The following is a 12,269-nucleotide window of genomic DNA, read 5'->3' as shown; positions in this document are numbered from 1 at the left end:
ATTATACCTGCAATCTCAGTACCTGTCAACACAAATATGTTTACATACATACATGACCTGAAGGCCCATAAGTAATCCAACACCTTTATTTCTCCTCTTAAAATGAAGGGGCTGTTAATACTATAAATAGCTCCTACTATCATAGCATTACATAAGCTTGTACTCAAGAATCAAAATCACTCTCACATCTATTACTGCAGTTTAAGGTCATTCCCAGACTGACCTAAAGGAAACAGATTTCTTCTTGCTCTCTTATATCAGAATGCAAAGGAAAAAAAATACAGCAGTATGCTGAGTTGTAGGAGACCTTGATTCATATCCCAGCTTTATCTTTGAAACAGAAAGAATACTAACTACACCAAGTAATATCCACCCAGCCCTTTTGTAAAGGACAAAAAAACCCCGAAAAACAAAACAACAACAACACTGTAATGGTTTATCAACCCTGAAGTAGGAGAATTGAAAATCTCAAACACCTGCTTGGTCTCTGGCTGTTGCTAACAGCATAATAGGAAGATTCAAGGAAACAGTGTCAGGAACTCAGATCTGGAAAACTGTGTTTACTCATAGCTCTCAGTGTCCTCTGCCACAAGTCTGCTAAGAATCTCCAAGGAATTTACTGTGAATGTTATAGCACAGCACTTGTAAATCTTCCTATCACTGAACTTAAAATGAAGAAACACTTCATAACATTGGGGAAGTTACATTGCAATATATATTTTACCAGATGGGCTTAACAGCTAATCTTCTGCTCTCTCGAAATATCTACTTTTTTAATATTTCCTAAAAAAGGCATTTTTTAAAACCAGAAGTCCGACAGAGTTGACTTTTTAAAGAAAAAAAAATGGTCAGCATATTTAGAGTATCCTCAACATTGTTCCAATTTACTTGCAAAATGCACAGGGGAGTAATATAGAACATGAGAAAGCTTGTTACGAAAAAGGAAACAATTCTCCGCAGCAATAGAGATGAACAAAGTTTACAGATTTCATACTGCATGTTTAAGATAGTCCTATCTATAACCATAAACTTTTTTTTATATTCATCTTCCTTTACTCAAGCTTACCCTCCCTACAGATAAAAGTGCATGCAAAATGCTAGTCCAATGAGTCAGTTAAAAATACACATCTGAATCATAGGTATGTTCTGAATACAACCTTAAAGCCAACAGGGATACTATTAATATATATAACTAGAGAAACAGCTCAGCTAGATACTTTTATTAATCAACAAGTCTATTCCAGGTATCTACCAAGTCTTAGGACTCGTCATGAAGATTTCCTTTATTTATAGGCTTTGAGTCTTTAAAATCATCTATCCTCCATCCATTTATTTATGTTTTAGAGATTCTTTTCCCCCCAAAAAACTTAATGCCTTAGAACTTTGAGTTTAAAAAAAAAAAAAAAAGAGAAAGGTGATTCAATCCTCCGATACCTTTTATTTACCTGCACAACTATACATAAACACATTTGCTTCCAAAATCCAGTACTAGTGTTTGCTTCAGAGTTCTGCTGAACTCCATAAAATTAACTCCCTTGCCTGACAGCACTTTCCATGTGTGTGGCTGATGAAGTAAGTAGCTATAAGAGACCACTGACTTTTGATTAAAAAACAACAGGGGCAGTTTGAACAATTTAACGGAGAAGTAAAATGCTCTGTGGGATGGTGAAAAGGTTGGGCCAGGATTTGCGGAGATGCGGCTGTGCCGCACGTTCATGCGAGCCTGGCTCGGGCCAGGGCTCCCCGCGGGCCGCTCTTACCGACCCCGCAGGGCTCCCCTCCCGCCCCGCGGTGTCCCTCGCGCTTGACACGTGTCATTTCCCTATCACCTCCTCGCAGAGGCTCGGCCTTCCTCTTTCACTCCGCTCTTATCGCTGTTCGAGGCCGAGCGCGAGCCCTTCGCCCTCGTCCGCGCGGCGCGGGGGGTGGCAGAGGCCGCGGCCGCCTCGCGGCTGCCATTTCGCACGCAGGTGCCCGGCCCCGCACGGCCGCAACGCCGTCGCCAGGGCCCGGCTGCGACCTTCCAGCTTCTCCCGGCCCGACGGCGCTCCGTAGGCCCCGGCGCTCGGGAGTCGCCATCGCCCAGGCAGGTGCGGCCCCCAGGCAACCCTGGGCCCCGCGCAGCGGCCTCCCCACCGGGCCGCAGGCCTCAACTGCCCCCGCCGCCCCTCCTCCTCTGCAGGCCGCGCACAGCGACGGCGAGCCAGACCGGGCTGGGGCCCCCACCCGCGCTCCTCGGGCTCGCCTCACCTCTTTGGGGACGAGCTGGTTCTCCTCGCTGGGCACCATGGCCGGGACGGCGGAAAGGGGCGCGCAGCAGACTGCGCTGCGCTGGGCCGGGCTGAGCCGAGCGGCGTCAGCGGGGGAGGGAAGGAGGCAGCGCCCGCCGCGCCCTCCGCCCACAGCGCCGCCGCCGCAACAGCGGCTCAATGGCAAAATGGCCGCCGGCGCCGCTCTCGCGAGAGCGGGCGCCACAGCCTCGCGGCCGCCTGCCCGTCCGTTGGGCGGGGGCAGGTGGAGGTAACGCGTCGTGTGGCGCAGCAGGGCATGGCGCGGGCGAGCGGCCGCCCTGCCTCCTGCGGCCCTGTTCTAGGGCCCAAGGTCATAGGGCAGTAGAAGGCACAGACAGCACTACTTCCAATAAGGGGAAAACTAATTAGCTCTTAAAGTTATGTGTGGAGCATTTATTCCTTTCAGGTGTGCAGGGAAGGTTTATAAGGGCTGGCTGCATTTTCCTCTTTGCTATGTGTGTAGTAGCAGAGCTAGTGATGTCTGAGAGAGGGAGATTGGGGCTGTGCTTAATCCTTCTGTGGAGAAGGGGGTTGAGGACTGGCTGAACCTGAACCTGGGCCCCCACCTTAGGGCTGTGGTGAGTTGGGGGAGAGGGGGAGGAAATGAGACCTCAGAATTGGGCTGGCCTTGCTGGAGCATGTGTTCATCCTTCCAGTGTGCTTTAAAACATACAGGTTATGGTTTAAGTTAACCCATTAATTTCTTCTACTCCAGATGTGATCTGCCTGTGTTGAAATGTGTGGTTAGGAAGGTACTGGAAAGAATAAAGGGATAAAGTAGGTGTAATCCTGCTTTTCATCGTGTCCAGGAAGTGTTTTTTGAACTAGTAGTGTCAAACTCAGCATGTCCCTGCTGCTTTTTAAATTGAGGGTTCGTAGCACCATTCCAAAGGAAATATTTATTATTCACTTATCTCTGGCATTGTCTGCAAAAGACTTAGGTAATTCTTTTTTTTTTAATGCTGCCTCAGGCACATAGTTAGTCTTTAAAATGACTAAAATGCACATTATAAGAAAAATAATTCTATGTTAGTGTCAACTGTGAACAGTTGTGATAGTAGTGTTAACAGTTTTTCAAGTGGGAAAAAAAATAAAAATAAAGAAGACTTACATGTTTTCAAAGGAATATTTTTCTCATTATTTTAGTGTCCTCTTGTGGAAGAATGCAGAATTGAGAAAACTTTTTTTTTGGTGTGTCTAAAATATTTAGCATTTGGGATAAGCTTAAAAACCTGTTTTATTTAGGTTTACTGAAAATCTCTTTTGATTTAGTGAAATAGGGATGTCTTTTCCCTTATATTTAACTTTCTGGGTTCTTGACTATCATCCTACTTTTTAGAATGTGAGACATGTTTCAGAGTGAGTATGTAGTTGTGAACATTTATAAACAAAAGTCAAGGAGTACATCTCTATAGATGATAAAGTTTATAATTTCATTTTCATCTTATGGGTATGATGAGGTAGATACTATGTTTTGTACCTTTTATGAATTCCATTCCCTCTGTTGTAAATTTACATGATTCACTTATTTTTTCAGCTTGCTGCTAATGTGTTTTGCATCCATAAATGGATGGGTTCCAATTATTTATATAGTAAGGGTGAGTATGTTCTTAGAGTCAGGCCTTCTTGCTCTCAATTTACAGCATGTAACATCTGAAAGCTCCTCATCTTAGAGACATTCAAGGCCCAATATTTTGAAGTGAAATACCTAGACAGGAATCTAGCAGTTCCTCACTTTTAATGATATTTTATGTTAGTTCAGCATTCCATAGAATTCCCCCTCTATGGAAGGTAGAAGTGTATGGAATTAGTGTTTTTTAAATGGGAAAAGAATTATGAAATTAGTCCTTGTATTTTGGAGCATCTTTCTTTTTTATTAATGAATAGCAGGTGTATTGCTGATTGAAGAGTTTGATTTTTTCAGGGTAACTTTAGTAAATATTTTTGTGGAAGCAAAGGAATAACTCTACAAAGAATGAAAGTGGTATTAACATTTGTAGGTTTTCAGAGAAGCACGGGCTGTTGGAGATCCTCTTGCCTGGTAGTGTTCAAAGGCCCATAAGATCAGCAACAGAGTACTTGAGTTGAAGGGCCAGAATGAAGACATAAGTGCAAAAGAAGATAAAATAAGGAAGTGGCTGGGACGCTCCAATGATGGTATGTGAATATCATTACGTGAGGGTTAATCATGTTTTGTTTGTTTTTCAAGGGCCCAAAAACTGTATATCTGAGACATTTTTTCTTTTGCAGAAGGGTGAGATATTTTCAGAGATGGTGGGTTTTTTATTTTATTTTGGCTTCCTGAAGTGTTACAGCCTTGCTTTGTTTCTTTTTTGGCTGTCATCCTTGCTTAACAAGGGATAAAACCATGGATCTCAATGACTTTTAATAAAATACATTATTCTGTTAGGGTAGAGGTAGCAACCACAAATCTCTTTCTGCTAGATAAGAATACTGTACAAACATGTAGTGTAGCATGTGTGTGTGGAATGTCTTTAATGGTGTAATAATCTGTAGTTAATAATTAAATCTGTGAGGTTTTGAAATTTGTGGATGCTACAGTCTGTGAGGCTTTTCTAAAAAAAAGGAACATTCATAATTCAAGTTTCATAAAGGGGATCTTGGTCCTAGATGCTAATTTAACATAGCATGGGTTTAAATCATTAATAACAATGATTGATAATAATGATGAGAAAGTTGGTATCTTGATCTGAAAATGATACCAGATTTCAGAGTGCAAATAGAATTTTTAAGCTATTGATTGTCAAACTGGTTCATTAATGAATGACAGTCACAAGTACTGAAGTATGTCACTTTTCAGTAAGTGACCTTTTTTATTAGGTTTAGCACAATAAATCACTAAAGCACAAGGTATGCATCACATAAATAAAAACATAGTTATGGTCCATCAGTATCTTAGCAAATATCATGGCTTTATTCTAGGAGAAGATAAACTTTTAAGTTAGTCAGTGGGAGCTAGATACAGCCCTCCCCATTGGCTCTTTCAAAATTATCCTTTAGTGACTTCTACTGTGAAAGAATTGCCATGCTGCTGCCCTAACACCCAGACCCAAGATTTGATGGGCCATGAGAAAGTTCTAAAAACTAAATGGAAGGAATACTAACATGTAGTTCTTACCCTCAGCTGTATGCTAAAAACACTAGGAATGCAGAATCTTAAGAAAATGAATAAATGTCAGAATACCAAGTGACATTTTTCTTCCTCATATTAATATTACTCGAATTGTTTCGTACAGAAAATCTGTTTAAAGAGAATTTCGCAGGACCAGGGATTCCTTTATGAAATGTATATTGCCGTGTCAGCTTGACTTGCAGTTTTCAACACTGTGTACTTACACCTGCAGAACAGTTTCTGGTATTAGTAGTTTAAACAAAAGTATTGACCTCTTGATGCACTTATCAAAACCTTCCTGGTGATATTGAGAGTAAAATATATGTGCTGGCAGGACAACTTCCACTTTATGTGAGCGTGGGATTGGAAACAGATGTGGATTTGAGGGATCCCAGCAAATCTCAAACTGACTTTGCTGCCTTAGGCCCATGGCCAGACTGTCATAGGGCACCTACTGTATCTGCTCTACCAATAACATGTACTGGCTAGGAAATCCTCTGTCTCTTTCTAAGCATACAGCCCAGTAAGGCGTACTGTGTACATCCTTCCTGGAATATTGCCTAGTATGTTATTTAATATTCTCTTGTAGGGCTGGTGGGGTGGCAAGGGGAGGCATCTCTGTCCATGCCAACATAGCAAAGGCATGAGAAAGCAAGAAGGGATAATTGCCTTGTATGCATACTTTGATGGTAATGTCTGTTTCTGAAATTGTTCATTGACTTCAGAGGTTCAGTAAAACCTAACAGTGACATAGGCAGTATATTTAAAAACATTGAATTAATACTTATGGCATATGAGGATTGCTTTGGAGAGTCACCATGAGAGTGCAAAGGCAGTAGTAAATATGATTCTGTAATGTGCAGAAATAAGAGTAGCTTAGATTCAGCATGGACACTCAAAGTATTTATAGCTGCCCTTGAGTCCGGGAGAGTTAAACAGTTCAGGTTTGCATTAGGGATTCCCAGCGACCCTTCGGATTACCTTTGATGATGTTTAATATTACTGACAAGTTCTAATTATACTGCTTACAGGTCTTTGGCCATGCAGGAGGTGGTTTCCCATCGTCAACAAGGCCTAGTGCATGGTCTTGACCCAAACTTGTGATCCTGGATGTCTTTCCTGAATAAAAAGACATTTTCTTCCCCTTTTCTTCATAAGGTGCCAGGGCTGTGACTTTAAGGTGGGAGTGTTCAGCTGCCTGGACTTCGTCAGATGCCATTTCATGTCTCCTTTGTTGTGCAGCTTCTGTGGTTGAGCTCCCTGCCCTGTCTAGTGGTAAGGCACATGCTGTCCTCCACCATCTCTGTAGAAAAGACTGGCAAGAGAGGACTGTCACTTTTCTTCCCATTTCCATATAAATGCTGCTTAGTTACAACTCTTGACACACAGTCTGCATTGCTGTGTGTGGTTGCAAGTCGTAGAATTGTCATAGAATGCTTAAGGTTGGAAGGGACCTCTAGAGGTTATCCATCTAGTCCAACCCCCCTGCACACGCAGGGTCACCTAGAGCACGTGGCACAGGACTGCGTCCAAGCGGGTTTTGAAGATCTCCAGAGAAGGAGACTCCACAACCTCTCTGGGCAGCCTGTTCCAGTGCTCTGTCACCCTCACTGTTAAAAAATTTTTCCTTAAGTTCATGCGGAACTTTTGATGCTTCAGTTTGTGGCCATTTCCTCTAGTTCTGTCGGTGGGCACCACTGAAAAGAGGCCGGCACCATCCTCCTCACTGCCTCCCTTGAGGTACTTATAGACTCCAATTAGATGCCCTCTCAGCTTTTTCTTCTCCAGGCTGAACAGGCCCAGCTCCCTCAGCCTTTCCTCATAGGGCAGGTGTTCAAGCCCCTGATCATCGTTGTAGCCCTGCACTGGACTCTCTTCAGCAGTTCCACATCCCTCTTGTGCTGTGGGGCCCAGGACTCATTTTCTTCCATTGCTAGTGGGGAATAGTGGGAGGGGCTGGGTTACTTGGTGGCTGTTTTAGAGTGAAGGAGAGCTGCTCTTCAGCATTCCTCATTCGTCATTCTTCCTGGCAGGGTTTACTGCCGTCCTGTCACAGGATGATCATCCGCAGCCCTGTGGTTTTCTGCTGGTGGAGATAGGGCCTGCAGGGAGCGAACATTGTGTCCTCACAGAGACAGGGCACATGGTGTCCCATGGTGAGGCATCCCCAAAGCAGCTTTTAAAGGAAGAGGGTTTTTTGGGTTTTCTGCAATTGCCTGTTGGTTTTGTTCTCGGAGTCCCAGATGGAAAACACGTCTGTAGGCTTTCTGTCCACTTGAAGTAATCCAAATTTGAGAGGCTTAAAAACCAGCTCTTCAGACCTTCTGTTCAGCTCTGAAAGGAATATACAGAGATGCTGAGAGGCTCAGTGTGAAACCCTCCCTGCTGCTGTCTCTGTGGTTCTCCGAGCTCAACCTTGTTCTTGTTTTGCAGCAGGCTATCTGTTAAGCTTCTGAAGTGTTCTAGGACTTTAAGGATTCATCTATGAGGGTTGCTGGATGCTCTGTTTTATTAATTAGTGTAGCTTTACCTTTGGCAGTAGCAAAGGGAGCTGCTAGAGGTCTGACATAGCATTTCAAATGTCAGCTGCTGGTTTACAGCAGCTGCCAGCCGTGGAGCTCTGGCATGGGGAATGCTGTCAAAGGATGAATGCAAGGAATGTTAGTGTGGATGTAGTGTGAGTCAGGCTGGGACTTGTCTATAAAGTATCTTCAGACTGGTAAAACAGTGTCTGAAACTCCCAGCAAGTTGTCTCTTGTTCTGCTTGGGTTGTATGATGGATTCATGACTGTTATGTTTTAATTTCAGTACTGAATATAAGTAACTAGTCAAACTATGGAATTTGAATTGATACAGTAGTCCTATGGAGCTAATAGCTTTTCTTCTGAGTGAAAGATGGAAAGAAAGCACTAGGCAGTGAGAATTTTAAGAATCTAACTGCTAGAAGCAGTCTCATTTGTTCATGTGTATATCAATTCTTTTATGTTTTTGAAGTAACATTTCATCTAAATGCTTGGAGTTCATATGTTGATTGGACTCAATTAACATGTGGGGAGGAGTAATGACCAAACTGAATTAACTGCTGTCCTTGTTTGCATCACTTCAAAAAGATGCCTCTGGAGAGGAGGTATGCTTTCCCCAACTGTTCATTTTGAAAGTTTAGCTGCAGAGCTGACTTGGTAATGTGTGCATTTGTTACTACTTTTGGTCTCAGTGCTAGCACAGGATGTGCATTTCTTGGTCTGCTCTTACTACTTTGCCCATTGCAAGGTGATAATGACAGCTGTTCAGAGTTCAGGGCCTGTCCATTTGCCCCTTATCTCTGATTTAGGCTGGATATGTTAACTGGGCCTGCTGGATGTAAGAGCACCTAGCTCAGACGCCAACATAGCGATGAATTCAACATAAGATCAAAATCTATTAATGAGACTAGCTTTTCAGCGGAGAATTCTTTGAAATGCTCATAATAAAGGAGGAAAGCTCATTGTGCGTGTTTGTGGATTTGATTTATTTAATTTATTTTTCATTGGCTGGTTAGCAATGTAGGGTGCATGCCATGTCCCTCCATGGCGAGGTGGGACATGAATTAAAAGGGTCTGTATGCCAGACTTGTTGATATTTTAGTAATGATCTGGGTCCTGCTTAGCATTTACTGCATTTATATATATATATATATGTGGAAAAGTATGAAGTCTTTATCCTAGAAAATTAAAATTGCCTTTTTTTATTCTTTTTTTAACTCACACTGTCTCTTATGTGTTGTTTTTTGTATTCCTTATGGTAACAAGATTTACATTAAACGGCCCAAACCATTTTTAAAATGCTAATGTTAGTGTATGGAGTTATGCTTTTGATAATGCCAGTAGAGAATCACTTAATGGAAATCAAATTCCAAACATGCAATTGGGGATCATCTCTACCAGGATGAGAGACAAAAGCATGCATGATTTTGACCTTCTGACTTTACTACCCCATGCAGGAAAAATTTGCATAACAATTCTACATCCTACTCTGCCTTAAAGATCTGTTGTATGTTGTGGATTTCTTTTTAGCCTAGGAAGGCTTCTGAAATGGGCAAAATGCCAGCCTCAACTCCTCAAAGGGTTTCCTCATCCGAACTGCCCAAGAGGTTATAACAAAGATAAAGTAGTCTTTTTTGTCTTTCTTGATTTCTTTGTCTTTGACTGCTGAATTCTAGGGAAAGAAAAAAAAAAGCCTCACTCTAGCAAAGTTTTTGAAGTTTGAAATATGTTAATAGGATTTTTTTTTTTTTTTTGCCAATCCTTCAATCTGGTCTTATTTTATTGCTGCTTTTTAGCCTCTTTCTGATTTTACATGTCATATTTTTCCAAAGGCAGAAACTGTAACATACCTGTCTTTTGTTAATCCTGTCTCTGTATTCCTGTGTTACTTTCATGTCTTCAGATTTATTTGGATGTAGTACACACATTTCAGCAATGAAGAAGTTAGTACGCTTCAGCTACTTCATAAAAACATTGATGCTCTTGGTGGTAGCGTTGGTACATTTTATTTTGTAGTTACAAATAATGATTATTGTTCTTTTTGGTTGCTACATTTTCATGCAGCCAAATTAGATTAAATATAACCTTGAGAATCATTTTTTACCTTCCTCAGTAGTAATACAAATTTTATTTTATCCCTTTAGAAAATTGAAAGAGCAATGGTTTTTGCATAATCAGTGTTAATCTACCAGGAATCCCTGTGTTAAAAATAGAGTGATCACAAATGGTGTATTGAAGATGTTTTCATGATTTAATTTTTGCAAATAAGAAATTCATAGCATAAAAAACAATTCTGAAATCTTTACTGCTTTTGGTTTCTGATTCTTTTGTTGTTTAGACAATGGATTTAATTTAGGATGAACTAAGAAGCTTGTTTTTATTTGTTTTTCTTGTTTTTTTCTTTGAGGAAGGGAAGGAATGAAAGCATTTAATGTCAAATGTTCTGTGTGTGGGTTTTTATGTATTGACTTGTTTGCTTATTTAAGTCTCCTGCAGAAAGTGAATATTTTAAGGAGCTTCAGACAAATTGCTACTTTTCACATTGGATTGGTTGTTTCACATCCATCTTGTGGCTGTAGGGGATGCCATTCAATACACTTCAGTTGCTTAATGACTTCTTTTCTAGACAATGTCATTTTATAAACAGTTACATAAGATGTTGTTTCAGCCACAGAATTAGTTTGGTACCAATGTGCCGAATGAAGAAATCTTGTGAAAACCATAATGCTTATGGGACCTTCACAGACAGAACTAAAGAAGTAGGTAAGAGGGAGAAAAGAACACTGATGTGCTACTTACTTCATCCGTACAAAGCGTGAGTAGTGTCAAATGTAATTTCAAATGCATGATTATTTTGGTCATATTTTTCTGTCTATTTGCTAGTGTGCAATTCAGGAGACTGTAAATATTATTGTTAAATGCATAGGATGTTTAATGCATCTAAAATTTCTTGCAGCCTTAGATCTTGGAAGTAGTTGAGATTTATAGTTTTGAAATATCAACTTACATTCCATTAGCTATCTTGCATTTTCTTGCATTTTTAAGAAAAGAATGAAGATTCTAAGAAAAGAGTATTTTTTTTATTTATCTGTTCCTTTTTTAATTTCTAGGCTCACCTTATGCCTCAATAAATGTGTTTCACCACAACTGAAATATCTAAGCTTTTAGCTTTGTCAGATCTGCCAATCCTGAGGCAGAGTACGGTGCTAGCATTCAGCTATTTTTGACACAGAAAAGGAAGCCTTTGCTTTTAAATTCGAGAATAAGTTCAGGAAATCTTTTCTACTGCAAACTAGACATACCCTCAGATTAAATGAAGTTGGATGTTAGAAAGCTTGTAGTTAAGCATGAACTGTGGCATGATGCCCATACCTATTTTCTTTTATTTCTTTGAATTAATTATATTTACTATATCCTATTTATGCATCAGTCTTTTTTTTTTTTTTTTTTTTAAAAAAAAACTGCTCCTGGGAGCAGTTAGGCCCTCTTCTGTCACTACTCTCTGAAGGGGCCTGAGATGAATAACTTGACATCTGAGTACTCAGGCATTTTGATTTTAATAGTTCGGTCTTAATACCATGCTGAAAACACTTCCTTCTTCTCTGTGAAGATTATATCATTGTCAGAAAACTTTTATGCAAATTTCAGGTATGGGAATATCATGATACAACTGTATGTGAGCGTTAGACTTTGCTCTGTATGATGTCATGTACATGTAAAATTCTGCAAGCTGCTGTATTTGCTGGTTTTATGCGACTGTCATGACTCTCCTGAACTCTTCCTTTTTCAACCCAGAAGCAGCAACTAAATTGTGTTTGGCACTATCCTTCATTATAAAGACCTCCTGAGAAAAAGGAGTTCCAGATATTGCAGTGGTTAATGATAATAAGAAAGTTTTCGACAAGAAAATATATTATATAAAAGCAGAACTTTAACATTAGTGTCATACAAAACCATCTCAGTTGTGTTCATCACAACAATCTTCTGTTACTGTAAAAACTGAACATTATATACTGAACCACAGGCTGTTCTAGGTTTCAGACACCTTGCAGACAGGAGGTTCTTGATTCTACTGTAAACTGTTTTAGTCCTGGAGTCACAGCAAGATTTAAAAATAACAGGAAATTGAGTAAGGAAGTGCCTGCTGGTTGTTTACTAGTAGCCAAAGCCACTGAAATGAACAACCGTTCTGGGAGTACAGAGCCTCTTTTATCATGTAGTTCAGTAGCACTGCAGTTGAAAAATTTCTCCCACTGAACTCTCAGTATGAAGCCTTAAGAGATAAGGGAGCTTCCCCGATGAAGAATTTGAGAACTGCTCCAG

The 12,269-nt window shown here is 40.6% G+C and overlaps 1 protein-coding gene across 2 annotated transcripts in view; it reads right to left on the bottom strand.

The window, feature by feature from the left end:
- USP47 (ubiquitin specific peptidase 47) overlaps window positions 1–2,357 on the bottom strand; it is a 45,931-nt gene extending 43,574 nt beyond the window's left edge. For both annotated transcript variants that reach the window (XM_088525798.1, XM_088525799.1), the window contains exon 1: window positions 2,251–2,357. In XM_088525798.1, the coding sequence (XP_088381924.1) occupies window positions 2,251–2,289 (39 nt within the window). In that variant the 5' untranslated portion in view covers window positions 2,290–2,357. The remainder of the gene's footprint in view (window positions 1–2,250) is intronic.
- Between the last annotated feature and the right edge of the window lie 9,912 nt (window positions 2,358–12,269).

This window comes from Tinamus guttatus, unplaced genomic scaffold (genome assembly GCF_059628265.1).
Source record: "Tinamus guttatus ecotype Peru unplaced genomic scaffold, ASM5962826v1 Tinamus_guttatus_pri_ptg000240l, whole genome shotgun sequence".
NCBI lineage: Eukaryota > Metazoa > Chordata > Aves > Tinamiformes > Tinamidae > Tinamus > Tinamus guttatus.
This window is presented reverse-complemented; position numbering and strand designations above follow the sequence as displayed.